At 44.3% G+C, this 27,083-nt stretch overlaps 2 protein-coding genes across 30 annotated transcripts; one reads left to right on the top strand and one right to left on the bottom strand.

The window, feature by feature from the left end:
• Window positions 1-319: 319 nt before the first annotated feature.
• Window positions 320-21,387, bottom strand: LOC117654243. Of its 15 annotated transcripts, none has more exons than XM_034400580.1 (4): window positions 21,254-21,381; window positions 8,656-8,790; window positions 7,434-7,546; window positions 320-2,425 (listed from the first exon to the last, which is right to left on the bottom strand). In XM_034400580.1, the coding sequence occupies exon 4, from the start codon at window positions 2,414-2,416 to the stop codon at window positions 1,124-1,126; it is 1,293 nt and encodes a 430-aa protein (XP_034256471.1). In that variant the 5' UTR covers window positions 2,417-2,425; window positions 7,434-7,546; window positions 8,656-8,790; window positions 21,254-21,381; the 3' UTR covers window positions 320-1,123. The 15 variants fall into 15 exon arrangements, with proteins under 15 accessions (XP_034256471.1, XP_034256473.1, XP_034256472.1 ...); XM_034400582.1 differs by lacking the exon at window positions 21,254-21,381 and adding an exon at window positions 14,414-14,457; XM_034400581.1 differs by lacking the exon at window positions 21,254-21,381 and adding an exon at window positions 13,666-13,778.
• On the top strand, window positions 9,513-26,841 carry LOC117654258. Of its 15 annotated transcripts, none has more exons than XM_034400663.1 (14): window positions 9,513-9,651; window positions 10,434-10,533; window positions 15,140-15,219; window positions 15,765-15,886; window positions 16,046-16,186; window positions 17,987-18,137; window positions 19,192-19,278; window positions 20,067-20,218; window positions 21,288-21,467; window positions 22,062-22,371; window positions 22,914-23,089; window positions 24,542-24,713; window positions 25,082-25,260; window positions 26,199-26,841. In XM_034400663.1, the coding sequence occupies exons 3-14, from the start codon at window positions 15,180-15,182 to the stop codon at window positions 26,331-26,333; spliced, it is 1,845 nt and encodes a 614-aa protein (XP_034256554.1). In that variant the 5' UTR covers window positions 9,513-9,651; window positions 10,434-10,533; window positions 15,140-15,179; the 3' UTR covers window positions 26,334-26,841. The 15 variants fall into 15 exon arrangements, with proteins under 15 accessions (XP_034256554.1, XP_034256551.1, XP_034256555.1 ...); XM_034400660.1 differs by having other exon boundaries at window positions 10,434-10,542; XM_034400662.1 differs by having other exon boundaries at window positions 9,642-9,778; window positions 10,434-10,542.
• Window positions 26,842-27,083: the final 242 nt, after the last annotated feature.

Here is a 27,083-nt window from a genome sequence, read left to right as displayed (position 1 = left end):
CCCAAGTACGCGACAAAATCTTAAAAGAACCAAAATTTTTAATATTACTACCAAATGGCCAACAACTGTCCGAAGTCACTTAACTTCATACATTTTTGTTGGAACACGAATCATTAAGGTCATAGCGCCAAGCGTAGACTCTTAGGGTCACTACGCACAGACACAAGACATTTTGTCAAAAAGCTGTTCGTTTGCCCACCCAAGATCTTCAATACACTGCCAAAAAAGGCATTAAAGCTACGCTCATAGTTTTTCGCGCCCTTCGACGGCTTAGCAGGGTGATGCAGGGATCAGTTAATTGAAGGAGAAAAAAACAGAATCCCGCGTAGTCTTTCTTCATTAAAGAAGGAGCATGTACGTCAGGTTACATCCAACTACAAATGTTACGAACAAGGTACAGAACATACAAATGAGCCTGAGCTCAAAATCCAAATAGAACATGAAAAAAAATACAAGGATTAGACTGGATAAAGCTTTTCAGTCAGTGACTGGCAATTTTATATGCCTTGCAGCACCTGGAAGACCCGTTTCAGATCCTGACAAAAAAAAAGTCGGAAAGTGTGATAGTTGACTAAAATTTTAATTAAGATGGGGTCACCCTTCTGCATAACTTTTTTATCCCTCGCCCTTCCAGAGTTACAGAAAGTGCAAAAGTCAAGTGCTTGCACGCCCTGGACAATATAAAAAACTGTTTCCAACGGCCTAATTGATGGATATGATTTCTTCACTGTGGCATAAAACAAAGCGTCCACTTAGAGGCCAAGGATATCTGTTGTGCTGATGTGTTTCTCAAAGCACAAGAAAACCTTGGAAGAGATTGATACAGAACTGAAAACTATGTTGTGCAATCTTGCGAAACCCCCGGGCGGAACGCAGTGCCAGGCAGTTCAGGCTCTTTTAGCGGCTGTATTCAGAACTCTACGAGAAAACTGGGACGAACTTAACTAAGTCTGTTCCGGTTCACTCAAAAACTTTGAATCTGAAAAAGTATTATGAAAAGGAAACGTGCGATCGGACAGTGGCGTTAAAGACTGAAGTTCAAACATTAAATGGTTTATTTAGAGTGGAGAAAGTTCCTGCTTCAACATGCCACATAATCACGATGCGGCGGGCAGGGGGGGCGTCAGAGCCACCTTCGGCAGTCCCTGGGGCAGCCGGGCCGCCTGGTGTGCGCCGAGAAGGCGGACTGCAGGCCTGCGTGCGTCCGGAGCTCGTCCCGGTGGCAGCGCCAGAGGCACCACCGACAGGCACAGTCGTCCTCGAGGGTGGGAGGGCCTGACAGGCGGAGGTGGAGCCCCGCGTTCCTCGCGAGGACGTCCTGCACGGCCGGGTCGTGCAGCCAGGCGTGGGGGCAGCCGTGGGGCACAAGTTGCAGCGTGGCAAGGCGCGGTGTGGAGGCGGGGCTCACTGCACGGAAGAAGTCGTCCGAGGGCATGGCGTCCAATACAAGGGCGAGTGCTTGCAGGGATGGAAACCGATGGAGTGCCGCGGCCACAGGCCACTCTCCCACGCCTTTTAAGGACAGCCTTTCCAGAACGGGGGCGGACGGCGATTGGGCCAAAGCCTCTAGAAGAGCGGCGCCGACAATTGGGCGGTTGGGTTTCAAGTGGAACTCCACATGCCGCAAGCGCGGCCCCTGAAGGAGGAAGTCCACTGTTCCCGGACAAGGTGCGTCCTGCACTTCGAGATCCAACAGCCCAAGTGTCTCCAGGTTGGGTAAGCTTTTCAGCTGAGATAGGTCATCAGTCGGAAAGCAAGTCAGGGAGCGCAGCCTGGGCAACGATTTTAACAGCGATGTGGGGAGCCCATCCTTTAGGTACAGATCAACATCTTCAAGGGTGGCCGCGTGCGTGCGCAGCAAAAAACAGAGGAAAGGGTCAGAGGCTGCACCTTCGTAATGGAGTGTAGTTAGGGAAGGTCTAGGCTCGAGGTCTGACAGTAGAGGCGGTAGCTCTGACATGTCCGAGTTGATCCGTATCCTCAATACGCGTAAGTCTTGAACGCAGTAAACCATCCGCAGAAGGGGATGCAAAGCGTCGGGGGCGGCAGGGTTCAGAAGTAGGGTGATCTCTCTCAAGCCGCCCAGAGTGGAGAGCCTTTGTACTATGGCGGTGGCCCAGGCAGCATCGGTCTCATTCTGAACGGACAGCTTGAGGTCGGTGACGACGCACTTGGAGTTGCAAACGGTGCAGGCCGCAGCCTGCAGATGCGGCGAGCGCAGCGAGACTTTGCGGAGGCAAGGAGCGAGCCTGAGCGCGGCTTGGAGAAGGCCTTGGTCACCGCCACGGAGGCTAACAGAGCGCCAAACGTCCGGGTGGAGGCTCAGGTCCCGGAGCCGCCGACACACCAATCGGAGGCGGAAGACCTCTCTGGGCGGCAGGAGGGCCAACACGCGCACCAACGCGTCGTCCGGCATGGCCAGCAGCTGTGGGCACAAATCGGATTCACCTTTAAGGGGAGGTTCTACTGAAAAAATGGCACTTTTCAAATTGAGCCCCAGTGTTAACATTTGTTGCATACGTGTAGTACTACATAGTTAATAGTCAAACATAAAGTTTAGAGCCCAATACCTTCCTCCAAATCCAGTCGAAGAGGTTTTTTCAGCCTATTTTAGAAATATCTTAAAAAATTCTCCTACGCAAAGTATTTCAACGTAAACTGATGTCCTGGACATTTTTCACTTCTTTGGCACATAAGCAATAAAGCTTGGCATCACCAAGACATGAGACCCAACAAATTTATTTTGGCACTGCCTATCAGAAAAAAAAGACACTAAAATATCAGGATTTTGACCATTTTCTTGAAATTTTAGTGACATGCTGTATTGAAAACACAGCTTATGATTTTGCAATGGTCCCAGTATGTTACTAATGCCACGGTTTATCAATTATGAACCAAAAAAGTGAAAAATGACCAGAACATCAGTTTACGTTGAAAAACTTTGCGTAGGAGAATTTTTCAAGATACGACTGGAAAAAGCAGAAAATTCCTCTTCGACTGGATTTGGGGCTAGGTATTCCTCTCCAAACTTCAAATTTTACTATTTACAATAACATACTTTAAATTTACAATGAACATACAAAGTGGGACTCAATTTGAAGAAAGTAAGATTTTCAGTAGAACCTCCCCTTAAAGCGAAATGGGCCAATGTTGTAGATGATTATTGATCCATGAAGCGGAAGAAGGGGATAACTCAATTTTCATCATTTTTCAGGAGAAACAAAAAACTGTTGGCTGGGAAAATCAAATCAATTCAAATGAATGATGTGATTACACTTTTGTCAAAAAAGCATCAGTAATAACTGTAAAAAAATTCAAAAGTGTAACATCACTCTGTAAACGTTTTCTGTGAATTAAAAACTTTACGTTAGAAAGAACTTAGAAACCATGTTTACTTAGTTCCACTGCGAGAAAAGATCACGGTAAATCCTGTACTGATTACTCCAGACTTCACCGTACTTTTTTTAACAGGCTACGCCGTCGTTTTTTTACAGGCAATTCCGTACTTTTTTTACAGGAAACGCCGTACTTTTTTTACAGGGAATCCCGTACATTTTCTCCCGGCAATCCCGTACTTTTAATACCTATCAAAAACTGCTATAATTTTGTTCAGTCGATTGACCCTCTTTTTCCAAGTTCCTGATGTACGCAACTGCTGAAGTCGGACTCCTGGACCCCTCTTCCGACCACTCGTTGGAAAGGTCTTGACGGGACCTATTGAAAGGTGCAATAAAATTTTTCAGTCGGTAGACCCCCTTTTTTCAAGATCCTGATGTGGACACTTCTTGGAAGCGGCCTTTGATGGGACCAGATCTGGTCTTTCCTACGGCATGGACTGTACGGAAGAACGGTAACTACTGCACTGTTAGGGATTTTGTTGTAAAATAACGAGTAATTCCCTGTTAATTCTATAGGACAAATTGTTCGTAATTTAATGAGTACAGTCGTTATAATTCAAATCTTCAACCATATCATTTTCAGGTTGGTCTCGGTTTGCCTCGACGAAAAAACGTGAAAATAGAACTAATAATGTACCTTGAAAATTTTACGACTTTCTTTGTAAATTTACGATTTTTCCTGGTTAAATTACGATTTTTCTTTGAAATTTAACAAACTTTTGTAATTTTACGAACAATTTGTCCTATAGAATTAAAACAGGGAATTACTCGTTAATTTACAATTAAACTTGTTAAATTACGATAATGCTTGTAATATGACAACTTTCGAGTGTGTAATGACGACATTCTTCGTAAAACTACAGCTAAAGTTCGTAATTTTACAAGATTGACCGTAAAAATCTGTGTAAAATTGTGAAATTTTTTTTTGTATTTGGCCAAGAACGAATACGTTCGTAAAATAACGATTTTATGTTGTAAAATTACGATGGTATTCATGTACAATAAAGTTGTAAAAATACGACTTCCCCTTACAGTGTGTTAAAAGACTACGGAATATTTTGTAAAACAAGTACGGTAAATACTGTAGACTGTACGGAGGATACTGGTTTTTGAAGTACGGTAAAGTTTGGCAAAAAAATTATCCAGGATTTACCGTCATTTTTTCTCAGAGTGTCTCCCAAACGAGATGGAATATGGAGACAACACTGAAAATCCAAGTGTGGGACAGGCATGCACTAGATAACGTGGGACAAACTGTCCCACGCTTTTAAGCGTGGGACAAAATGTCCCACGCTTGCAAGCGTGGGACAAACCGTGTTACACGCTTACAAGCGTGGGACAAACCGTGTCCCACACTTACAAGCGTGGGACAAATCCGTGTCCCACACTTACAAGCGTGGGACAAACGGTGTCCCACGTTTGTAAGCGTGGGACAAATCCGTGTCCCACACTTGTAAGCGTGGGACAAAGTGTCCCACGCTTGCAAGCGTGGGACACGGTTTGTCCCACGCTTACAAGCGTGGGACATTTTGTCCCACGTTATCTAGTGCATGCCTGTCCCACACTTGGATTTTCAGTGAACTCAAGTGGAACTGAGGTCTGCATACAGTCTCTATTGCTGAGGGTCATTTTAAGAGTTACCTCTTTTTTCCATTAGTTTTTTTAAAATGAATTTGGAGTTAAGTTGAGTTGACTCTTTTTACATTAGATTCATAAAGACACAAGGTGAGTTATCTCCTTTTGCTATTTTGTGAAACGGAGTCATGTGGTCTTCGGTGAAGTTGGCTCCATTTTCGGATGAAATTTAGACCGCAAAGAGGGTCAAGTTAAGTTATATCCATTTTCCAAGTGGATTTTCTCCTAAACTGCTGGGAATTGATTCAAAATAATTTGGTGTAACGATGCAAACTGTCCTGAGGCACAATAATAAGATAAAAACTCAATCTGGAGATAAGTCAACTTACTCCCTTCTTCCGCTTCATGGAACGATTCCGTTACTCCCGTGGGATTAAAAAACTTTTTCTGTCTGCATGCGTGCGTGCGTGCACTGCTACTCCTGAACGGCTCGGCCGATTTGGGTGAGATTTTGCAGGGTCGTTATGTATATCTTAGCTCGCCACACACCAAAATTTAGCCTTCTTCCTTAACCCCCTGTGGTTAAAACCACCAAAAAAAAACTTTAAAAACGGCAGGAAAAGGCATGGTTTGCATGAGCGGGAGGAGGATTTCGGCGATAACTGGTGCGAACACGGCATGTAGGGGTGTTCTTGGAATCGAAGCGACCAGACCAATTCAATAGACCCGGTTCCGACAATATCGGCCGATTCCACTACGTGACTAGATCAGGATCTTAGAAACAGAGGGTCGGATCGACTGAAAAATTTTATTGCGGTTTTCGATAGGCCTACTTAGATATATTCTACTTGACACCGTCACCAAAAAGTGCTCCACTCATTGCTTCACCTTAAACTTCTGTCACAGCCTTGCCGAAGGCAGTAAGCGCCGCAGGCCAAGGTAGGTGTACACGCCAGGCGTGGATTGTCGGAACTGGCACAGCATCGCGAGGCCTGTTACGACAAGACACGGTCTGGCGTACACGTACCTTGAAAATCAGTAATACAAACCTTGAGACCCGTCATTCTGGTGTGAACGAGGGAAACTGCGATCAAATTTTGTTACTATATTTAAGGGGGGACCCTGGTGAAAAAATCGCCAAAATTCCAATAAATTGTATTTTCAAAGTTCATAGATAAAAAAGTGCATAGAAGGTTTCAGATTCAACAGGTTGAACACCTTTAAGCTAAGTGAGTAGTTTCTTTATCATTTGGAAGGAAATAACATTGAGATCAGTTGTCGTTGGCTTCTACGCTCAACTTCACAGCTTTGCTCAGTCGACAAAAAATTTTGTCGTAGAAAGACTTCCTGCGTTCCTGGTTGACACCTACATGAGTCGTCTTGCATGGACTCTATTCATTGATGACTTGTCGACAAATTTTAGTGACGGAATCTTGATATCAGCCCTACTTTTTTTAAAACACACCTAAAAGTTTGAAAAAAGGGAAAAAAATCACTTTTTTTTTAATGTTAAAATTTGAAAACTTATATCTCAGGACAGAAGTTGAATTTGAAAATTCCGTCACTAAAATCTCTTCTATACATCTTTAGGATAACCCAAAAAAAATTTCAAGGCTTTCCGTCCCAATGAAAGACGCAGGAAGATTTTTCCCCAACGCTCCAAAAAACACTAAAAAGCCACTTTTCTCAGAGACCGTTCAATATTTTGGATTGAATTTTGTTTTGGGAACTCACCATAATGAGCCTAATAATTAAGCAAAGTTTCAACTTCCTGGGATTATTTTGAAGCCTACTTGAAAGTTTCACCAGGGTCCCCCCTTAAACTCAAGTTCTTTGGAAGAAAATGGTCTAGAAAAATGCCGTTATCTGAACTTATCATCTTGCCATGTTGTTTGAGGTACTAATAATTGTTCCAAAAAAATTTCTCTTGTCCACACTAGAATGACATGTAATACCAAATTTGGCCCCTTAAGGTGCCACCGTTTGGTCCAAATTGCTCAAACCAGCGACCTGCGTATTTTTTGCATTGGTTAAGAGAAATTGGACAACTCGCAGTAGCTGTTTAAGACACATATCAAAATTTGTGATTTTGATCGTTAGTTACAGTATGAAAAGATCCTATGATCAGTTTTGACGTCCCGTATGGCATACGTCGCGAAACATTTGCGGAAACACAGTATTTTTTGACCTTGCGTAGTGTACTACCCCCTTAAAAGCTTGGAAAAAAGGAGCTAACTCAAGTTATGTCTGTATGCATGTATAGGACAAAGGAGTCATCTCAACTTGAGTCCAAATTATCCTATTTCATTTTGAGACAAGTACGATTGTGTCTAAATGCCACAATGGCATTTGGGGAAAATTGCAATTGAGTCTAAATGTCTCAGTTGGAGAAAGAGGTAAGTCCATTTATACGATTTGTCCCCTATGAAGCCAAAAAGCTTGAAATTTGATGAAACTCACAGGAAAATGGATTACAGCGTATTGACGGCGACACTTCCACTTCGTTGGCGAAAGCAGCCAATCCAAACACGGGTTAGGCCTCCACTCCACGAGTCCTGATTTAATCCATTTACCTGCAAGTTTCATCAAATTTCAAACTTTCTGGCTTAATAGTGGATAAATGGACTTCTCTCTGTTTGCAACTGTGATATTTAGACTCAATTGCACCTGTCTCCAAATGCCTTTGTGACATTAAGACACGATCGTACTCGTCTCGAAATGCAACAGGATAATTTAGACACAAGTAAAGATAGCGTCTTTTCACGCATGTTGTTCTTGAGTTACCTCCCAATTCCATCTAATTTGAGAGAGGCACGTAAATGACTCTTTTTCCACTTTGATGCAAGGGAGTAAATCACAGAAACCCTAGACAGAGTGGTCCGGCACACTGTTAAAAAATAGTGGTACAGAAACAATCAGATGAGTGAAAATTTAGTCGTTCCAAAACATAGAATTTCATCATGAACCAAAGCGAAACAAATGTCGTTGAGTCTAGTAAACGACATTTTGTCGTTGCAGAACAAAATTCTTGTTATCACTCTTTACGATACAATTTGTGTGGAAACAACATCTTTTGCAATTATCCGCTCAATTAAAGCATATTATGAATAATCATCTATTTTGTTCTTCTAAGTCATAGGGCAATTACTATTGTTAAAAAAACCATGCAAAATAAATTTAGCGACAAAAGTACTCTAAGAATATTGTCACAGACATTAAAAAGTTTCTTTTTGACTTTCAATACTTGTCGTTGATGTGTTATTGTTGGTGTGTTATTACAAGTTAGTCGTTGTGAAATTATCCCTTGGTTCCAATACGACAACGGTTTAACAAGCTATTCGTTCCGCAACAAATCTTGTCGCTAAAAAAGTTAGCGATAAATGTGTCGCTAAGTTAGGACAAAATTTTTATCAGTGCACTTTGGAAAATTATCAGAATTTTTAGTCATGTTTTAATCATCTGCAACATTGGCTCATTCAGCTTTAGTTTGTTCTGAAAACAGTTTTTTGTTTCTCCTGAATGATTAAAATTGAGTTACCTCCTTCCGCTTCATGAAACAATCAAAGAAATTATTATCTGAACAACGATGAACTAATTTACAACGATGTCATCAGCAGTATTGTAAATATTAATGGAAAATTAGCCTTGAAATTGGCATGAAGTGAGGTCGTACTGTACTCACATCGGTCATGGCGGCAGGCTTGGCCACAGAGCGGGGTGATGTTGACGGGCAGGGCAGCGCAGAAAGTCTCGGCCGGCGTCGATATGTTCGAGAAGTCGAGGTGGTTGACAATCACGGCGAGGGAGCCACGTAGTCCTAAAACGATACGCACAGAAGTTCGTCACATCACAATGGATCGGAGGTGCGCTGGTGAGGCGAGGTTTGCCATGACTTCTAGCAGAGACAGAAGTAAATAGCAGGAAGAACATGGACCGGAAACAGTTTAAGAAATCGACCTTATCCGGTGTTGGGCATGTTGAAATCACATTAAATTCAACATAAAGGTTCCTCGTGGTTGCGATTAAAAAAAAAACACACAGATCATCAAAATTTTGGCGGCATTTGGCAACTGTTTCCGGTGCGTGATTTTCCCCTTCTCTTCCGCGCTTCGTCGTTTAACAACCAATGAAGCGGTGATATAAGCAAACAAATGAAAAAAGCGTCGTTTAACATTACTTGCCAGCTAGATTCGAACGATCACGCTCCCAAAAACATGGAGATAAACACTAGACGTTCAATAGGGTACCCTAATGAATCTTCAAACGGAAGCAGAGGAAGTAAAGAAAGCCCAAAATCAGCCTTTAAACAGCTTCTATGCGCAGACGTTTCCCCGCCACCCAGTGCCCATGCAAGACATGTTGAAACGTAACGATCTCATTACTCTGATTAGGATGCGAAGACAGAAGTTACCGCGGGTCTTTAAATAACACGGTGGGACATCGCAGAAACACGTCTTGGCGTAACAAAGGCTTCGCGATCTGCAGTTGCCGCCCCCCAGGCTGACTCTGGATCCGTCACTGCCTGCCAGCCCTGCTGCTGACCTGGCACTGGCCGCCCGGCCGGGCCGCGGAATGCGCGGGTCGGGTGGAACGGAACGGAGCGGAAACTGAGTCAGTCGGCCCTTGGCGTCGGTCTGGGGTAGCCACAGCACGGGCGTCCTCGCGCCGCGACTTGAACGTAAGTCAGTCCGTCCTGGTCGCGGGGAATGGGCGCTACGAAGTGCCCGGGGTCGGTTGAAGAGCGTGAGTTTGTATGACCGGCACCTCTCGGCGCAGTCGCAGCTTTGTCGTCTTCGGATCACACAGTAGGTCAGAGACCGATGGAGGCGGCCAGAATTCTCGACGCAGTTTGAACTCCACACTCTTAAAAGCCTACGAAGCATTTGCTTCATAGCTACGAAGGAAATGAAGGCGTTGTGGAATTGCTTCGTACCACGAAGGATTTTGCTTCATAATACGAAGCATTTCTTCGTAGATTTTACAATGCCTTAGTTTTCTTCGTACACTGGTGAAACAAAGGCATTAAAATTATGCCCTTAAAGGGCGTAAACGATTAAAGGGCATAAATCGTTTATGCCTTTGGGAAGGGCATTCAAATTTTGCTTGTAATTCCTATACCATTTACGCCCTTCCCAAGGGCGTAAAACGATTTATGCCCTTGCAAGGGCATAAAAACGTATTTATGCCCTAAAGGGCGTAATTTTTATGCCTTCGTTTTACCAGTGTATTACGAAGCGATTCTTTGTAGTGTTTTTACTGAGCAGAGTCGCTTAACAGGACTCAAACCGAAAGTGGGTCCCCATTATTGGATTCCTCGTTCGGAAAGCAATCCATTGGTGGGGTCACACGTCCGATTCAAGTCCCATTTAGCGCCTTTTTTTGGTGCGGATTCATTGCACCTGCTTAGTAGCATGAGAAATCAATGGTTATCGATCGTTGAAAGTGTTCTGTCCTTTGCAGACTTGATTGCCGCAAGAAGTACAGCTGAGGATCTCGTCGCCCGCCTGAAGGATACGCTGAGGACGCTGGTGAACACTCTCAAAGAGGTGTCATCGACTACGTACATGCGGTAGGGTCGATTGGGACGGTTGCGGACATCGAGGGAAAATCGTGAATAAGCGAGGAAAGTATTGGCTGGCACGTCGCTGACGCAACTCTTCTGTGGTGTTCACTATTTAATTGCATGATCGTGTTTGCGTGGCTTAGGCGTCCGCTCTGACGGTGTTTCGCGAGACTTTACAACGAAGTGCTTCATTTCTAAATGCCCAACCTGTAACTAAAGCAGGGGCCGAAGTGACAGAAACGACGAGGCAGAAGTGGCTACCTACGTGTGCAACCGATTATCCGTTAACGTCTCCGTTGCGTTTTCTTGTGGAGGCCGTCAGCTACGTTGCGTCCCACGGTGTTACGTAGTTTTGGACTGAACATTTTTTGGTCGCGTCGCCACCGTTACCCGTCATCAACGAAATGGACACAGATGGACGGACTCGCCTTAGTCCGTATGCAAACCACGGACTTAGACGAAACGTCAACACGGTACGGGAAAACTCGGATGCATCGTAAAATGATGACCAATAAATCTAGGAAGGCCCGTGGAGTGGTACAAGTCTGCGGGTTCGATTGAAGCAGGAAGGGACCTTTAAAGATGAAGAAACAATCGTGTATCGAGTTGAAGATACTGATTCACTCTTGAACCCACCGCAAAAGACCGAGGTTACGACTCAGCAAAGGATAGCTAGGCGCGGTGTTCTAAAAAGGTGTCATATTTTAAGATACATTGTGTAGGGTCGATTGTGACGGCTGGCTCAGGGGCGTGCATAAAAAAGTATGCTTGACGTCTTGACGACTCTTCGTGCTTCCCCCTATGAAATCGCAGCGTAACGTGCGTGCTAGGCCGTCCCCCGGTGGTTTCGGCGAATTTCAAAAGGCTTCATTCTAAATGTCAAACGTACGAGGAAACCACAATGACAGCTTTAAGTGAAGGCAGGTGGTACCTACGTGTCAACTTGCTTACATCACCTCCGTTGCTTTCCTTGGAACGCCGTCGAAGCTACCGCCCCCGTTTAGGTGCGTTTGCACTGAATTTTTTGGTCGCGTCACCACCGGAGCAGCTCCAGACAAAAAAAAACACTTGGCCGGGGACCCCCTCAGATCTGGCTCCCTCCCGGTTTTTTTGGTTCCTCTAGTGAATACGAATTGCCGAAACACAAATTGGGCCGGATCCAACACCGATTGGCTTTTTGGTAGAGGTCAAAAACCCCTAAAAATGGCTGTTTTTGAGGGTTTGGGGCTTTTTGGGATCCCGGAACCTGCTGGCCAAAAAATCTACCAAAGTGTCGTTTCCGAAAGATAAAAGTGCGCTCTTTCGAATGCCGTGTCGCGCGAGGCTCTACGAGGACGGGTTTAGACGCTACGGGCTCTCAAAGTTGCTCAATTTCACTATTTCTACTGAAGATTTGAGCGTATCAGGGCCGTTCGAAGCAGACCATCGGCGATTTCGCTCCTCTTTGGCTTAAATGGTGCCTACCCATAGGTAAACACCCCCACAAAATTTCAGCTATCTCAGGCAATTATTAGAGGATCTGTGAACAATTTAAGTTTTGGGTCATTTTACCACTGAAGTGAGGTGGTTTTGGGTCCAGAAAAAATATTTTTTTCAACTATCTCTATTTGATCAGCACCTCTTGAAACGTCTTTTTTACATGGTGCCTCAAAACATTTTTTCCGAGGACAAACCTGTCTAGAAGCTGTGGTTAAAACAAAACTAAGACAGGTTTGTCCTCGGAAAAAATGTTTTGAGGCACCATGTAAAAAAGACGTTTCAAGAGGTGCTGATCAAATAGAGATAGTTGAAAAAAATATTTTTTCTGGACCCAAAACCACCTCACTTCAGTGGTAAAATGACCCAAAACTTAAATTGTTCACAGATCCTCTAATAATTGCCTGAGATAGCTGAAATTTTGTGGGGGTGTTTACCTATGGGTAGGCACCATTTAAGCCAAAGAGGAGCGAAATCGCCGATGGTCTGCTTCGAACGGCCCTGATACGCTCAAATCTTCAGTAGAAATAGTGAAATTGAGCAACTTTGAGAGCCCGTAGCGTCTAAACCCGTCCTCGTAGAGCCTCGCGCGACACGGCATTCGAAAGAGCGCACTTTTATCTTTCGGAAACGACACTTTGGTAGATTTTTTGGCCAGCAGGTTCCGGGATCCCAAAAAGCCCCAAACCCTCAAAAACAGCCATTTTTAGGGGTTTTTGACCTCTACCAAAAAGCCAATCGGTGTTGGATCCGGCCCAATTTGTGTTTCGGCAATTCGTATTCACTAGAGGAACCAAAAAAACCGGGAGGGAGCCAGATCTGAGGGGGTCCCCGGCCAAGTGTTTTTTTTTGTCTGGAGCTGCTCCCGGTGTTAAGGGGCCGTCCATAAAATGCGTAACGCACCTAAAGTGGGGGGGGGTCAGCTTCCGTTACGGTGCGTTTCATGGGGGGGCGGACCGGCGGCGTGATGTAACGCAAATCGACCCATACACGCCTTCACTTAAAAGCGTGAAATTGTGGTTTCCTCGTACGTTTTGACAGTTTCAGCGTGCTTTTAACCTTTTAGCAATTCGTCACGTAACGCACCGGGGGAGGGGTCCACGGCAGCGTTACGCTGCGTTTCATAGGGGGGGGGGCGGGGGGTCAAAAATGGCCTCAAAAAGCGTTACGTATTTTATGGACGGCCCCTAAGCCAGTCCGTAAATATTGCTATAGCATTACAAAGTATATACTTTACAAGTATTACGTATTACGTATTTTAATTAAAAAAACGTTGCACGATAGTCTTTGCTTTTTGCTATTATTTGTAACCTCGGTCTTTTCACCGTCGTGTGGGTTCGCGAGTGTCATCAGTATCTTCCGTTTAATACACGCGTGTTCGTGACTTCCATCTTTAAATTTCCCTTCCCTGCTCTAAAATCTAAGGTGATGACTTGTATGAATGTCGCGCGTGTCCTAGTTCATTGTTTCATCATGCATTTTACGATGACGCATCCGAGTTATCCCGTACCGTGTTGACGTTTCGTCTAAGTCCGTGGTTTGCATACGGACTAAGGCGAGTCCGTCCATCTGTGTCCATTTCGTTGATGACATGATGTACTGATGCACTCCGTCATTTGACCACCGGCAGTGAAGAACTTGCGTTCAACCTACCTGTAGTTATATGGTAACTGCGCTTACCATACGCAGTAAACTCAGGCGCTCTTGTTAGGAAAGTAGTCTTTAAAGTCAGGCAGCAGTGTTCTTTAAAGTAGTTGCACTGGAACGCGAACCTTTACCCGTTTTTACCCGTTGCCGGGACGAAACAGCTTCGTTTCGTCACTTAAGCGTTCCTCCCCTCACTCGGTTCCCTTAGGTTCTGTGGCAGCCAGTCTACTGGCTCCCGTTCTACGTCTCCAGGAGCTAATACCGCGCTGTCTCACATTCATTTGAATCCTTCAGAACCCGGATGAACCACTTGTATTAAGTATTAAGCCTCTGGAAGTGGTTCTGTTTTGCACTGAAAACGTAAATGTGCACCATTTACTCACTTTCCTGCTCAAAGTGTCTACTCGAGCACACCTCAGGTGCACTCACACAGTAAAAACTCTACGAAGAATCGCTTCGTAATACGAAGAAAACGAAGGCATTGTAAAATCTATGAAGAAATGCTTCGTATTATGAAGCAAAATCCTTTGTAATACGAAGCGTTTCTTCATAATACGAAGCTATTCTGCAACGCCTTCATTTTCTTCGTAGTTATGAAGCAAATGCTTCGTAGGCTTTTAAGAGTAGAGGGGACGAAAGTATGTACTCTTTTCTCCTTTTCCAACCAGCGGAATGGCCTATTGCTTCGTATTACGAGGCAAAATCCTTCGCTATATGTAGCATTTATTCGTAATTCGAAGCAATTCTACTATACCTTTATTTCCTTCGCAGTTACGAAGCAAAAGCTTTGTTTGTTGACCTTTTCGAGTGGGGGCACACTTAGGACTCCAATGTGTTCCAAGAAATGTGGTGTCTGCTTTTGCGATGTGTAAACATCAAATATCTTCGAACAGTTAAGAACTTGGCTCGAACTGGTTTTGCCCGTCCAAACCTGAACATACAGTGGTTTACGAGCTTAGGCAATTTCTTTTTCATGCGTCTGGTTAGGACACTACTGTAAACTCAACACATGATCGGAATCCATCAAGAACTTGGCTCGAACTGGTTTTGCCCGTCCAAACCTAAACATACAGTGGTTTACGAGCTTAGGCAATTTCTTTTTATGCGTCTGGTTAGGACACTACTGTAAACTCAACACATGATCGGAATCCATCAAGAACTTGGCTCGAACTGGTTTTGCCCGTCCAAACCTAAACTTACAGTGGTTTACGAGCTTAGGCAATTTCTTTTTTATGCGTCTGGTTAGGACACTATTGTAAACTCAACACATGATCGGAATCCATCAAGAACTTGGCTCGAACTGGTTTTGCCCGTCCAAACCTAAACTTACAGTGGTTTACGAGCTTAGGCAATTTCTTTTTTATGCGTCTGGTTAGGACACTACTGTAAACTCAACACATGATCGGAATCCATTCTAGACAGGTTCTTAATTTTTCGAAGCACTTGCTATGGAGTTAATGTGCTTTTTTCATTCTATCAGGATCCAGATATATAATTCGAAGTGAGAGGAGAAGACTTCCATGATGGCTGACGAGGATGGCAAGCCCGTGGTTACATTCGGTAAGAGGCATGCATTTAAGTAGTTGGTGTTGAAAAGGTGAAAATGGTATTTTTGCCTCTATCATGCCGATACACTCAAAATTTCTTTAAGTTAATTTGGCTGTAGTGTACTAAGAAATCCGTCCAATACGAATCTTTTTTGGCTTTTCTTTGTAAGTTAGAAAGAAAATGCTTCACATAATGAAGGAAAAGTGGCTCTTTGATATGTTTGCACAAAATTCTTATGTTTTTCAAATGGTCTGCCTCAAGAACAGGGATGATTTCTCACAATAAGGCATCATGTATACATTAAGCTTCGTAACTTACGAATTACCTATTACTTCAGAATTACAAAGTAAATGTTTTGTACCTTCCATAATGCACGGTAAAAACGAAACCTGGTTTTCCCAGGAAGCCAATGGCAAAGGCATAGGCGGTTCCCAGGGGTTTCCTGGGAAAACCAGGAACCGTGTTTACCGTGTGCTCAAAATACTTCGTAGGGTTGTGAGCTCCTCTCGTGTGCAAGTCGGAATGATTGTGCAAAGTCTACTCTCCGTGTGCCACAGGCCCGAAGAGCGGCGAGTGCGCGGTGTGCGGCAAAGATGGTCCCATGAAGTGCGGCCGCTGCCAGGTGGATTTCTACTGCGGAAGGCAGCACCAGGTGCAACACTGGCCTCAGCACCGCAAGGTATTTCTCGCCGCACCGAATCTGCAAAGGTCTCTCTCTCTCTCTCTCTCTCTCTCTCTCTCTCTCTCTCTCTCTCTCTCTCTCTCTCTCTCTCTCTCTCTCTCTCGATTCTCTTCAAATTGAATTCCTCATTCCTTTATTTGCACTGCCATGTCTCAGGGCTGCGGCAGCTTCGAACTGCGCGAGAGTTCCAAGCTTGGCCGCTACGTCGTGGCCACCAAGGACATTCCTGCAGGCGCCATCCTCATGAGGGAAATCCCGCTGGTGGTGACCCCGACCTACGGACCAAGTGAAGATCGGGTAAGTCCGCACGGCTCGGCTAAGACCCGTTTAAGGCAGTAATAGCACAACATAAAAGTGAACTTAAAGTCATGAAACTTTCAGAGAAATATGCATTGAACCCGTCGAGGAAGGGACAGTCACCGTCGAAAATATTAAGCAATAAGTAATTGAAATTAGCATTGGCCTTATGAGGTTGAGGTTATGTCGCCCATCGGTGCGCCCCGTATTTTGAAATATTTTTTACTTGAAGTGAAGTTCAATCTTCAAGTTTTTTGTTCAAAGGTGCATTAGTACACACTGTATCTGCTTACTCAAAGAAAACGGGTCGTTTCCGTCCTCGTTTCGAGCATACACTCTCATTCCAGGAACGTGACATAACGTTGAAACGAACGTGACAAAATGTCACGTTCGTTTGAGCATTGTGTCCCATTCGTTTGGATGTGAATTGGCCAAAATTTAGCTTGTTCACATTCAAACGAACGTGACACAATGCTCAAGCGAACGCGACATTTTATCACGTACGTTTCAACGTGATGTCACGTTCCGGGAATGAGAGTGTGCGCAAATAAATATAGTTTGTTGTGCGAAAAGAAAATTAACTGTAGATATTTTGGCAAATGCCGTTTGTGGAGAAAATCTTCACCAAAATATGGTGGTGAAGACTCTCACCGTAAGACATTTAGAATGTGAGGCTACTTTACTTCGCAAGGCTTCAACAGTTTGTAGGTTTTTACAGTGCGCCGTACCACTCCAGGGTAAGGTCATATGGAAGCAGCGGAGGACCGCCTACCTGCCTGCCAGCCTGCCTGCCGGCTTGCCCGGTCTCCCAGCATGCATCTCGGTTGCGCAGACCTATCTTCCATATGACCTTACTCCAGGGTGGGTATACAGATGTAAACATCTATGTCCGAAGACAGAAAACGGAATTTCGTCTCTCTTTTTCATCTTTTCTCCTCGTTCAGAGAGAAGCCACGTGCATGTATCGCACACTTCAAAAATACAATGTGAATTGTTTGACACGAACACGGTAACATCGTCACTTCATTCGTTTGGGGAAGTTATGAAGCTAATTTCCAACTCGAAGTAAATGGTAGCGTAAGACCACCAACGGAGGTTTTCTTCGTGTTGCGAAAAATGTCTCATATTGTGGATAAATTTTTCTACCACGCGTATTTGCGCCGAATCTCTGAAACATAGCTCGAATATTCGAGCTATGTTTCAGAGATTCGGCGTAAATACGCGTGGTAGAAAAATTTATCCACAATATGAGACAATTTTCAGATAGTTATCATTGGAAGGCATTAATTTTGTTGGCACTGAATGAACTTTTCCTTCATGAGTGGTCACGCAACGTTCGTAATTGGCAACATCTTATGAATTCTAGAGCACAGTCTGGAAGATTTGTCCTCTATTTGTGTACACTCAGCACGTTACTGACTTTTTCCTCATTAATTATACGTATTCGTATAAACAGCGAAAATTATAAGAAAGTATGACCAATTTCCTTTGTAAAATTGTGTACTTAACAAAATTCTCAGTACATTATTAAATGTTTCCTAAGTAGTTCTTTAAAAAAGGAAAAGTATGTATTATGGTTGCACAAATTATTTCCATAAGTACTGACAAAATGAGCAGTAAGTCAATAACGTGCTGAGAGTGTAATAAACTGTGCATAGCTTACACATGGACACATGGTTTGTCGACCATGAAAGAACTCCAATCTTTTTCTGTATAACTCAGAAACTTAAGAAGTTGTGAGTAAATCCGTCCTCCCTACCAAGCAGCAGTTTTTCTGATGTCGCGTCTTTTTTGCCGCAGCCCGTGTGCGTGGGCTGCCTGGTGGAGCCGAGCGTGGCGCGGCAGTGCCCCAAGTGCGGCTGGCCGGTGTGCGGCGATGCGTGCAGCGTGAGGGAAGTCCACCAACCAGAGTGCGCCGCCTTCCAGCGCGCCAAGTACAAGCTGCCCAAAGGTCAGTTGAAGGGCAGCACTGTGCCAAAAACCCACAGTGAATCCCGTATAGTATCCTGTACAAAGTACAGTAATCCTGTACTCTGAACTACAGTTAGAGCTGTACTAATCACTACTCTACACTGTTAAAAATTGTTGTTTTAAAACAACAACACAATTACCAACCTCGACAACGCTGTTGTTTGTGAACAAGTTTGCTTGTTTTAAAACGACGAATTCGTTGCTAATTATTTTTATGACTTCACTGGTGAAAGAAAGGCATTAAAATTATGCCCTTAAAGGGCGTAAACGATTTACGCCCTTAAAGGGCATAAATCGTTAATGCCTTTGGGAAAGGCATTAAAATTTTGCTTGAAATTCCTATACCATTTACGCCCTTCCCAAGGGCATAAACGATTTATGCCCTTGCAAGGGCGTAAAAGAGTATTTATGCCCTTAAGGGCGTAATTTTTATGCCTTTGTTTTACCAGTGTTATGCTGTTTCAAAACAATATTTTGCTGCGTACAAACAACCCGGACAATCTAAGAAGTGGTTACTGCGGGGTAACCGGGACTCTACTAGGTCTGTGACCTAATCGGCAATAAAAATTGATGCAAATAAGGCTGTCTACCGGTTTACAAACATGTTGTGGACGAACGACGCAACTCATTAGTAAACAACGAAAGTCATTTGAAAACAACTTTGATCGCTAAGAAAATTAGCAACATATTTACTGCTAAATTACAACATCATTTTTTACAGTGTACGAACTGAAGTGTGTGCTCAGTACGCATCTACAGATGCATACTTAATTACACTTCTACAGATGCATACTTAGCTGAGTACACATCTACAGATGCATACTTGGCTGAGTACACATCTACAGGCATACTTGACAGGACAGGTATGCATCTGTAGACGTGTACTTGATATTGGGCATTTGTACGGTGACAAGTACACACCTACTAATGCATACTTGCCAAGTATGCATCTGTAGATGTGTACTCAGCTCGGATGCATCAGTACACACTTAAGTTTGTAGAGTACAGGATTTACTGTGATTTTTTTTCCACAGTGAGGGAGGGAGGGATGTCATTGAATGCATCAGTATCTGCAATCTCACTGAGAATGAAGAAAGTCATAATCATGACGAAAGTTTTGGGTGAGGACTTGTTTATCTCCCAAATTTGAGTGAGGTAGGTTTCCTTGCCCAAATTTGGGTCATAATACTATGTAACCATATACACTCTAAGTGTTTTCGTACAAATCACGAGACATACATCTTTTTGTACACATTTGTACGCGGTTTCGTACTTAAACGGGGAAATATGTGCAGGTTTTCGTACAAAAATTGTACGAAAAACTCGTGTGCACTAGAAACTGTGATGTCTTGTACAAAATTGTACGTAACATCGTCGCCGTCCCCCCCCCCTCTCCCTCCGAACCCGTCCCTGGATCCGCCCTTGAGTATACCTCGCCCAATATTGGGTATGGATCAAGACTTTTTCATTCTCAGTGAAATTTTCTGCCTCACGATGAAAACAGGACCATTGACCTGGCTCCATCACACGGTGAGTCACGGTTCCAAGTCTCAAGGGGTCTGTGATCTGCAGCCTGATTCCGAGAGTCGCTTTCGTCGCTCTGCCTCTCTGGCACTCTTCGCCTGTCCGTGTGAAGAAGACAGAGCGATGAAAATGACTTTCGGAATCAGTCTGCTGCCTCCAAGAGCTTTCGGACGTTACGGCAGATTCTGCTCCTTGGTAAAACATAAAAGAGAATGATAAGTCCAAAGCGTAGTGTAACCCTCTGCTTTCAAGGGGATAATCAGTTTTCACTTGAAATCAAGCGTGACAGGCCAAGATTCATTCCCTCCATCTAAATACATGGGAATATTTCTAGTCTATGCTTCATTTCAAGCCTAACGTCAGAACCTGTCCTTGTTCCCCGCAGCCGAGCTTGAGCCATGGAACCCAGACCTCTGGAAGTTCCTGGGCGCTCTCAGGGTGACCCTTGCTTGTGAAAACCAGGCGCGCGGGGGCTTGTTGCGGAATCTCCAGTCGGACCACTCGCCGCTAGAGAACTTTCTTGAAAGTGCGGACCAAGTAAGTATTACAACTGTACCTTTTTTGTAAGCCTTGCGATTGACCAGCGAGGTGAATGTCTGTTAGCATGCAGAAGTCTCGTACGTTGAATCATTATTTACAACATCACGATCTGGCGTCTGTTGTGTGATGTTCCCTCTCATTCCAGCAACGTGACATCACGTTGAAACGAATGTGACAAAATGTCACGTTCATTTAAGCATTGTGTCACATTCGTTTGAATGTGAACAAGCTACTTTTTGGCCGATTCACATCCAAACGAATGTGACACAACGCTCAAACGAACGTGACATTTTGTCACGTTCGTTTCAACGTGATGTCACGTTCTTGGAATGAGAGTGTTGGTACACTGAAAACTTAAGTGCGTACTGAGTACACACAAAGAACCTAAGTGTGTACTCAGTACACACAGAGAACCTAAGTGTGTACTGAGTACACACAGAGAACCTAAGTGTGTACTGAGTACAAACATAGAAGACCTAGGTGTCTACTTAGTACAGACTTAGTATTTCAGTGAGGGCAGGCGCTTGTTGGCCGCAGGAGATGAGATGCCCTTTAAGGGGCTTGGGAGTCGATATCTCAACAGTACCAACCTAACAGAATGCTTGAATGTCAACAGCTATCGTCACAAATCGCTAACAGTCCCCTCTTGATTTTAAAAAGGAAGCATTTGAAAATTTGACCCCGACCATCCCATCCCTATCTCAACCAGTTCTAGAACAAGCTTGTTCGCTTGTTTGGCCGCGTCCTTTTAGTCAAGTCAGTGTGGTGTTGGATAGAATTAGAGTCAATCAGTATAAAATTAATCTCCGCATTTGAAGGCACCGCTGTCCTTTGCAAAACGGTTGACGAAGGAATATTCGTAAATTCGTAGGTTCTCCGTACATTCTCGAAGATCCTCGAAGATTCTTCTTAAATTCACGAAAGAACCCTGAGTAATATTGATTCAATCTTTCGCTGTTCTTCAAAAGACAGCGGTGCCTTCAAAAATTGCGCAATTTGGTTCAATCAATTCTGTAAATTGCCATATTTTACCTTGTTTTAAATTACTGCCTGCTTCTGTTCCTAGATGAGGATCTCTGCCATCCTGATGGTGCACTACAGGACATTCAAGAAGGACTGCGATGCCGCGGTCAGTTGGATTCGGGACGTGGCTGGACTCAAGTGGCTGACCGCTGAAGCCGTTCGCCGTGGGGCCGGAATCTGCTTCATCAACTCGAACAGCTGCAGTGCAGGCTTGGGCCGGAAGGTGAGGTGCACTGCAAGAACTGATCAATAGGATGCATCACTTTACGCGACGTTCAGGTGAATCGTTTCGAAACATTAAGGACGTGTTTTGCTTATGAAGTGTGCGTGTGTGTTATTTCTCTTCAGAGAATTTTGTTTGTTTAAATTGTTTTAAAACCTTGTATCAACAATATCATCGTTCCAAACTTACAAAATAACGATTTGACGTAAATGGCCTCATTCTGATTTGACAAGAAGCCATGCGTCAAAATTGACGTGCGAGAAAAGTCTCGTCTCAAAACAGGCATGACATAGTGAGCCGCGTTCTCATCTCATTTTGAATTACTCTTCAAAGGGTGTGTACAAGGCGTCCGAATTGTTTGGTAAAAGTCTAGTCTTACAAAGATTTTTATCAAGCTGTTTGAGCTGATTGTTTGCCTGGCATTTTATTCCTGCTCTTGAAAGGCCGATAAGTTACTCTGATACCCCATCAGTGGTTTTTTTCGTTTCAGTCCCGCTTCAGAGCGGGGTGTATGCGTGTGTGTGTGGGGGGGGGGGCTGTTTACGCACTAAACCTGTGTCCCGACTGTTAAGATATTGGGATTTTGTTTCACAGGAGACGGCGGTCTTCGCCGGCATGTCGCTGCTGGAGCACTCGTGCCGCCCCAACACGGACGTGCTCGTCTGGCAGCGTGAGGACGGCCCGGCGCCGGCCGCCGGCAGCACGGAGTACGTCTTGGTGGCGTCGAGGAACATCGCGCGCGGCGAGCACCTCACACTCGCCTACCTGCACAACTTCCTGCTGGGCTCAGTCAAGCGGCGCGCCCAGACGCTGGCCTGGAACTTCCTGTGCCAGTGCGAGCTTTGCCGCGACCCCAGTCAGCGGGGGCTGCACCTGGAGGCCTGGTGCTGTGCAGCGTGCAGCGGTGAGTAGTTACCGACACTGAGAGTGTCGTAATCAGGACAAAAGACAAAAATGGGTGCGGTATTTTTTTTTTTTTGTGCCCAAATTTGGGTAGGGATTATTTTATTCGTCATAATACTTCTCATAGGCAGCTAATACGCACCCGTATCTAGGCGAGGAAACCCTCTCGCCTAGCCGAGCTGTGGGTGATAGAAAAATCCGCACCCAAACTTGAGTGGCAGTGCACCTCGCCCAAAATTAGGTATTAATCTAGACTCTTCCATTCTCACTCAGGGGTCTTAAACACGCTGATTGGGAAAGAAATATTATGGAAAAAGATAAACTGGGAATTTGTTTTTGGGAGAAAGGGGTGGCACGTCCGAATGCATGCCTCGTTTAACTTCTCACGATTCTGGTTGTAATGTATGCAATGTTCGCTGTCTCTCCCCAACTCTTAAGGTCGTGAAATTTGACTCGTTAAGTTGAAAACTCTGAAATTGCGCTTGCCTTTAAAATGAAGAAAATCGGACAGCAGTATCTTTTATTGTCTGCGTTCTGTTTCAGGCAAGAAGAAAAAGGCCTTCCCAGTGACGATCCATGACATGCAGAACAGTTGGTCCTGCAGCGGCTGCGGGGAAACGGGTTCGCTCGATGCCACCGGAGGAGGCGCCCAAGGGGCCCAAGCTCAGGCCAAAAGACTGGAGAAACGGCTGGAGAACTACGTCGGTAGCACGGCAAAGGTTCGGACCGACTTCCGGCACTGCAAGAAAAAAACCACAACAAAAGTACAAAGTACACAAATTTCTGGCAAATTTTTTATCACGAATTTATTGTACTGTCAAAGTACAGTAATTGTTGTACAAAGTACAATGGATCCGGCTTAGAGATTGCTGTGCAGTCCAGGGCTTCGTTGTGGTTTGTACAATTCTCGTTGTACTTTCTACAATCCCTGTTGGACTTTTGTTGTACAGTTTTTGTTGTACATTTGTTGTACTGTTCACACTTTTTCTTGCAGTGGGGGATGCATTTACCTGTTCGTTTAATGCCTTTCTTGAGGGACTCACTAAATGTGTTGGACAATTTTTGAATCTGATCTCTCACAATTTTAAACATGCACTTGTGCGACATTGAGCACAAGGTTGAACGAAAACAACGCATGCGCAACATTGTGTGAGACCGCACTAAATTAGTAGAGTCGTAAAAGTTTAGATTGAAATTTGTTGGTCCAACAACCTCAGACGGATGCTGCGCTCCAGCTCAGGCAAGGTGCCCTGCTCAGCACTCTTAAAACCTTGCGAACTCTGTAGGCAAGCTCGTGAAAAATAAGGTTTGTTCGCAATGCGGAAAGCACATCGGTAACAGAAACTAATAATCCGAGTGGATTTTCGCTCGTGACATCGGATATTTTATACATCCTGGTTTTGCTTTTCAGGGACATACGGGTTTCTCTTTTGACCACGACTGAGAATCTGAAGGGTTATTTGTTGGAACAGTCTGCACTCTCAGACTCGTATTGACTTTTTTCTCACCATTATTGACTTTTTGTCCTTTGCTTTCGTAGTTTTTTAAACAGCAATAATATGTAGTATTTTCTTTGTAACCATGTACAATATTGTTCAGCATAAAGACAATTGCGTATGACTCTCTGTCAATAGTAAATTGACTTCAAGCCAATATCACGAATGAAATCTTACATAGATGCTGAGGAAATAGTGCTCTTTATTGCTGTGTAAAATACTCTTTAACAATGGACAAAAAGTCAATAACAGTCTGAGAGTGTGCACTGAAGTCGAAAGTGTGGTGAAATTACCACAGTTGGCTGTGGTGAGACCAAAAGTGTGGTTACCGCATTCTACCACACGTACAAATGTGGTAAGAAGTACACCCCGTCAAATAAGTGGTGTACAAGCCTATAATTTAGCTGTTACCTCATGTATTGCGTGGTCAAGACCACCCCTTTATGAGGTACGGAGGACTGACCTTGCTGTGGTATTTACCATGAAATTACATGTGGTGCTTTGTTGACCACTGATTTTTAAGGGTATTGACCGCATTTCCACGTGTGGTGAATTTGGGCAACCACAGTTTTGCGCCTACCACACATTATCTGTAGGCTGTACCACTCTTCGAAGGACAGTGTGAGACATCCGCTTTCTCAGTGGTTTTTGACTCTGGATGCTTTACTCTGACAGGTGCCGCTGAAGGTGTGGGAGCAGTTCATCCACGACGCCCTGTGGCCCCGCGGGCCCCTGCACCCCACCCACAGCCTGGTGCTGCAGGCCAAGAAGGCCATCGTCGAACTGGACGGGGTGCTCGTCCTCAAGGCGACCTTGACTCCTGGTTTGCACTGCACTATAAACCACCGTAAAAGTTCACGATTATGCACATTCGTGCTTTTCAGCTTAATGTTAGGGCTTGAAAACAATTCGTACTCTCTGCCCACGCCCCGTGCCAAACGTCACGCAGGTTTAAAATCGTGCGTCACGACGTACAAAATCCTACCTAAACGTGTCTAGCTATCGGTCATAACAGCGTATCTACTATGGGATTCCCCATGAACATACGTTGTTATGTCAGATGATCACTCACATTCAGTGTGTGTAACACTTTGTAGTTGCCGGCCTGAAGGAAGCAGAGGCGGATCCAGAGGCGGCTTGGTGGGGGGGGGGGGGGCAAAAACCCCATCCCAACGAAGTGCCGCGGTGGTTGGTTGACCAGACTTGGCGTTGCAGCCGAGTCGCGGCGTGTGGCCGCCTACTGCCGGGATCTGCTGGCCGTGAGCGACGCGGTCTGCCCGGGGGTCAACTGGTTCCGCCAGCAACTCCTGCTCGTCCACGCCGGCGTCGTGGAGGGGCTGGTGGAGGCGCAGATGGAGAGCATGCGCACGATGCGCCCCCCGCGTGCCCTGGAGGTATGCATTCCTTTTTTCTTCTCCTTCTTCTTCTTCTTCTTCTTCTTGCTCTTCTTCTTCTTGTTCTTCTTCACTCTAAATGTCTTCCAATGAAATTTGACCTATGTTATTTGTATGTTACAGTGAATTCGGCGCAAGCATAATACGAAGCAATATTCCTTCGTAATACGAATCTTTTTAGCTTTTTCATTGTAAGATACAAAGAAAAACCTTCGTAATAGGAAGAAAAACCACCTTCGTATTACTCTTGCGCCATTTTCTTCGTATTATGGGAAATTTCTCCGTAAGACATTTAGAGTGTTGTTGTTGTTCTTCTTCTTGTTGTTGTTCTTCTTGTTCTTCTTCTTGTTGTTGTTCTTCTTGTTCTTCTTCTTCCTTTCTTGCCTTCATGCCTTCCTTTTTCTTCTTCCTTCACAACAGCGCAAGAAGAAGAGTGTAATAATGAACTAATTTGAACAGCAGTAACATTTTTATTGCATTAGTAGTGCCATGATGAAGTTAGTGCATTGTAGGTGCGTTAAATTTTGTATTGCATTAGCGCATTTATCACTCTGTTAGCGTAGTTATCATTTTATCACTCCAAAACGGTGATTATCCGGGTCCAGACCGGCCAAAACATAAGAGACTTGTTGCATTTTTAATGCGATAATTTTTTATTGCTGCCACAAATGAGATCATTTGAAGGAATCACATTAGCCTTTTTTATCGCAGCAAATTGTATGAAACTTATCACATTAGAACTATCAGTGTAACTGCGCTCCCAAATGTGCGTTAATACGCTTTTTTTTTCGTGCACTTTGAAGCGAATGCACAGCTTTGTGAAAAGATCATACTCAAAATACTGCATAGTAATTTAGTGTGTTAATGAGAGAAGTGCCTTGGTCTTCAATTATTACAGAGCGTATCACTAAATTTGTCACGCATTCTATATTTGGCAGAAACTTCTAGACGAGATGGAGGAGATTCACACCGAGCTCACGCGAATCGCCGTCAGTCCCAAACACAAGAAAACGTCGCTGGGGAACTTGGAAGAGATCGCCGCAACCCGGAACGCTTTTTCGGTTTTTAAGTAGTGATTGTGTATGACAGAGAGTGTCTTTTGACCGCGTGGAGGAAAGACTCGTACTTTAAAGAGCAAAACGTTGTTGTAAAATCTTCTTTCCCTGGGTATTTCTGGAAGATTGTGAGAGCATAACGTTGTTGTAAAATCTTCTCTCCCTGGGTATTTCTGGAAGATTGTGACTCTCCACTTGTTAGTGAAGACTCTGTAAATGTGGAGAAGAAGGAAACTGTGTCTGTCTCAGTTAAATGGTAATTTCGGTTTCATCCAATTTAATTGTAAGGTTGTGGTTCAGAAATGGAATATTTAACTACGGTGTATGATTTATCTAATATTGGCAATTGGCATTTGTTTTTCTGCTTAGTGGTGTCTTAGCAACTGAGACCAATTTTACTCTTGTCGGTTTTCGGGAATTAAACAATTAAGCTTTATGCATATGGTTCGGGTTTGTCCAGGGCTAAATACTCACTGTTACCTGTGTTAAATAATCGTCAATGAAATGAAGAATATGGAAGGGTCTCTCTAGTTCTTCCTCCTTAACCTTGTGGCCAAAATTCATGCGACCGTACACAAAACTTGACTTTCCCATACATCGTTCATTCATCATAAACATGCACACTGTCCTTCGAAGTGTGGCTATCGGACTACAGATAATGTGTGCTAGGCGCAAAACTGTGGTTACCCAAATTTACCACACGTGGAAATGCGGTCAATACCCCGTAAAATGAGTGGTCAGCTTAGTACCGCCAGAAAATTCATGGCG

This window comes from Thrips palmi, unplaced genomic scaffold (assembly GCF_012932325.1).
Source record: "Thrips palmi isolate BJ-2018 unplaced genomic scaffold, TpBJ-2018v1 HiC_scaffold_10, whole genome shotgun sequence".
Lineage (NCBI taxonomy): Eukaryota > Metazoa > Arthropoda > Insecta > Thysanoptera > Thripidae > Thrips > Thrips palmi.
The sequence above is the reverse complement of the archived record's forward strand: the minus strand, read 5'-3'. Positions and strand labels throughout refer to the sequence as shown.

Bases quoted from the DNA above. Each gene is read 5' to 3' on its own strand.
- LOC117654243 (XM_034400567.1), bottom strand. From the start codon at position 9,865: ATGAAGCAAATGCTTCGTAGGCTTTTAAGAGTGTGGAGTTCAAACTGC. The intron at 8,791-9,384 runs GTAACTTCTGTC...GTATCGTTTTAG, and splicing joins GTGTTATTTAAAGACCCGCG to GACTACGTGGCTCCCTCGCC. The intron at 2,426-7,433 runs GTGAGTTTCATC...TTGTGCCCACAG, and splicing joins ACGCTGTAATCCATTTTCCT to CTGCTGGCCATGCCGGACGA.
- LOC117654258 (XM_034400663.1), top strand. From the start codon at position 15,180: ATGATGGCTGACGAGGATGGCAAGCCCGTGGTTACATTCG. The intron at 18,138-19,191 runs GTCAGTTGAAGG...TTTTTTCCACAG, and splicing joins CAAGTACAAGCTGCCCAAAG to TGAGGGAGGGAGGGATGTCA. The intron at 20,219-21,287 runs GTAAGTATTACA...TTCTGTTCCTAG, and splicing joins TTCTTGAAAGTGCGGACCAA to ATGAGGATCTCTGCCATCCT.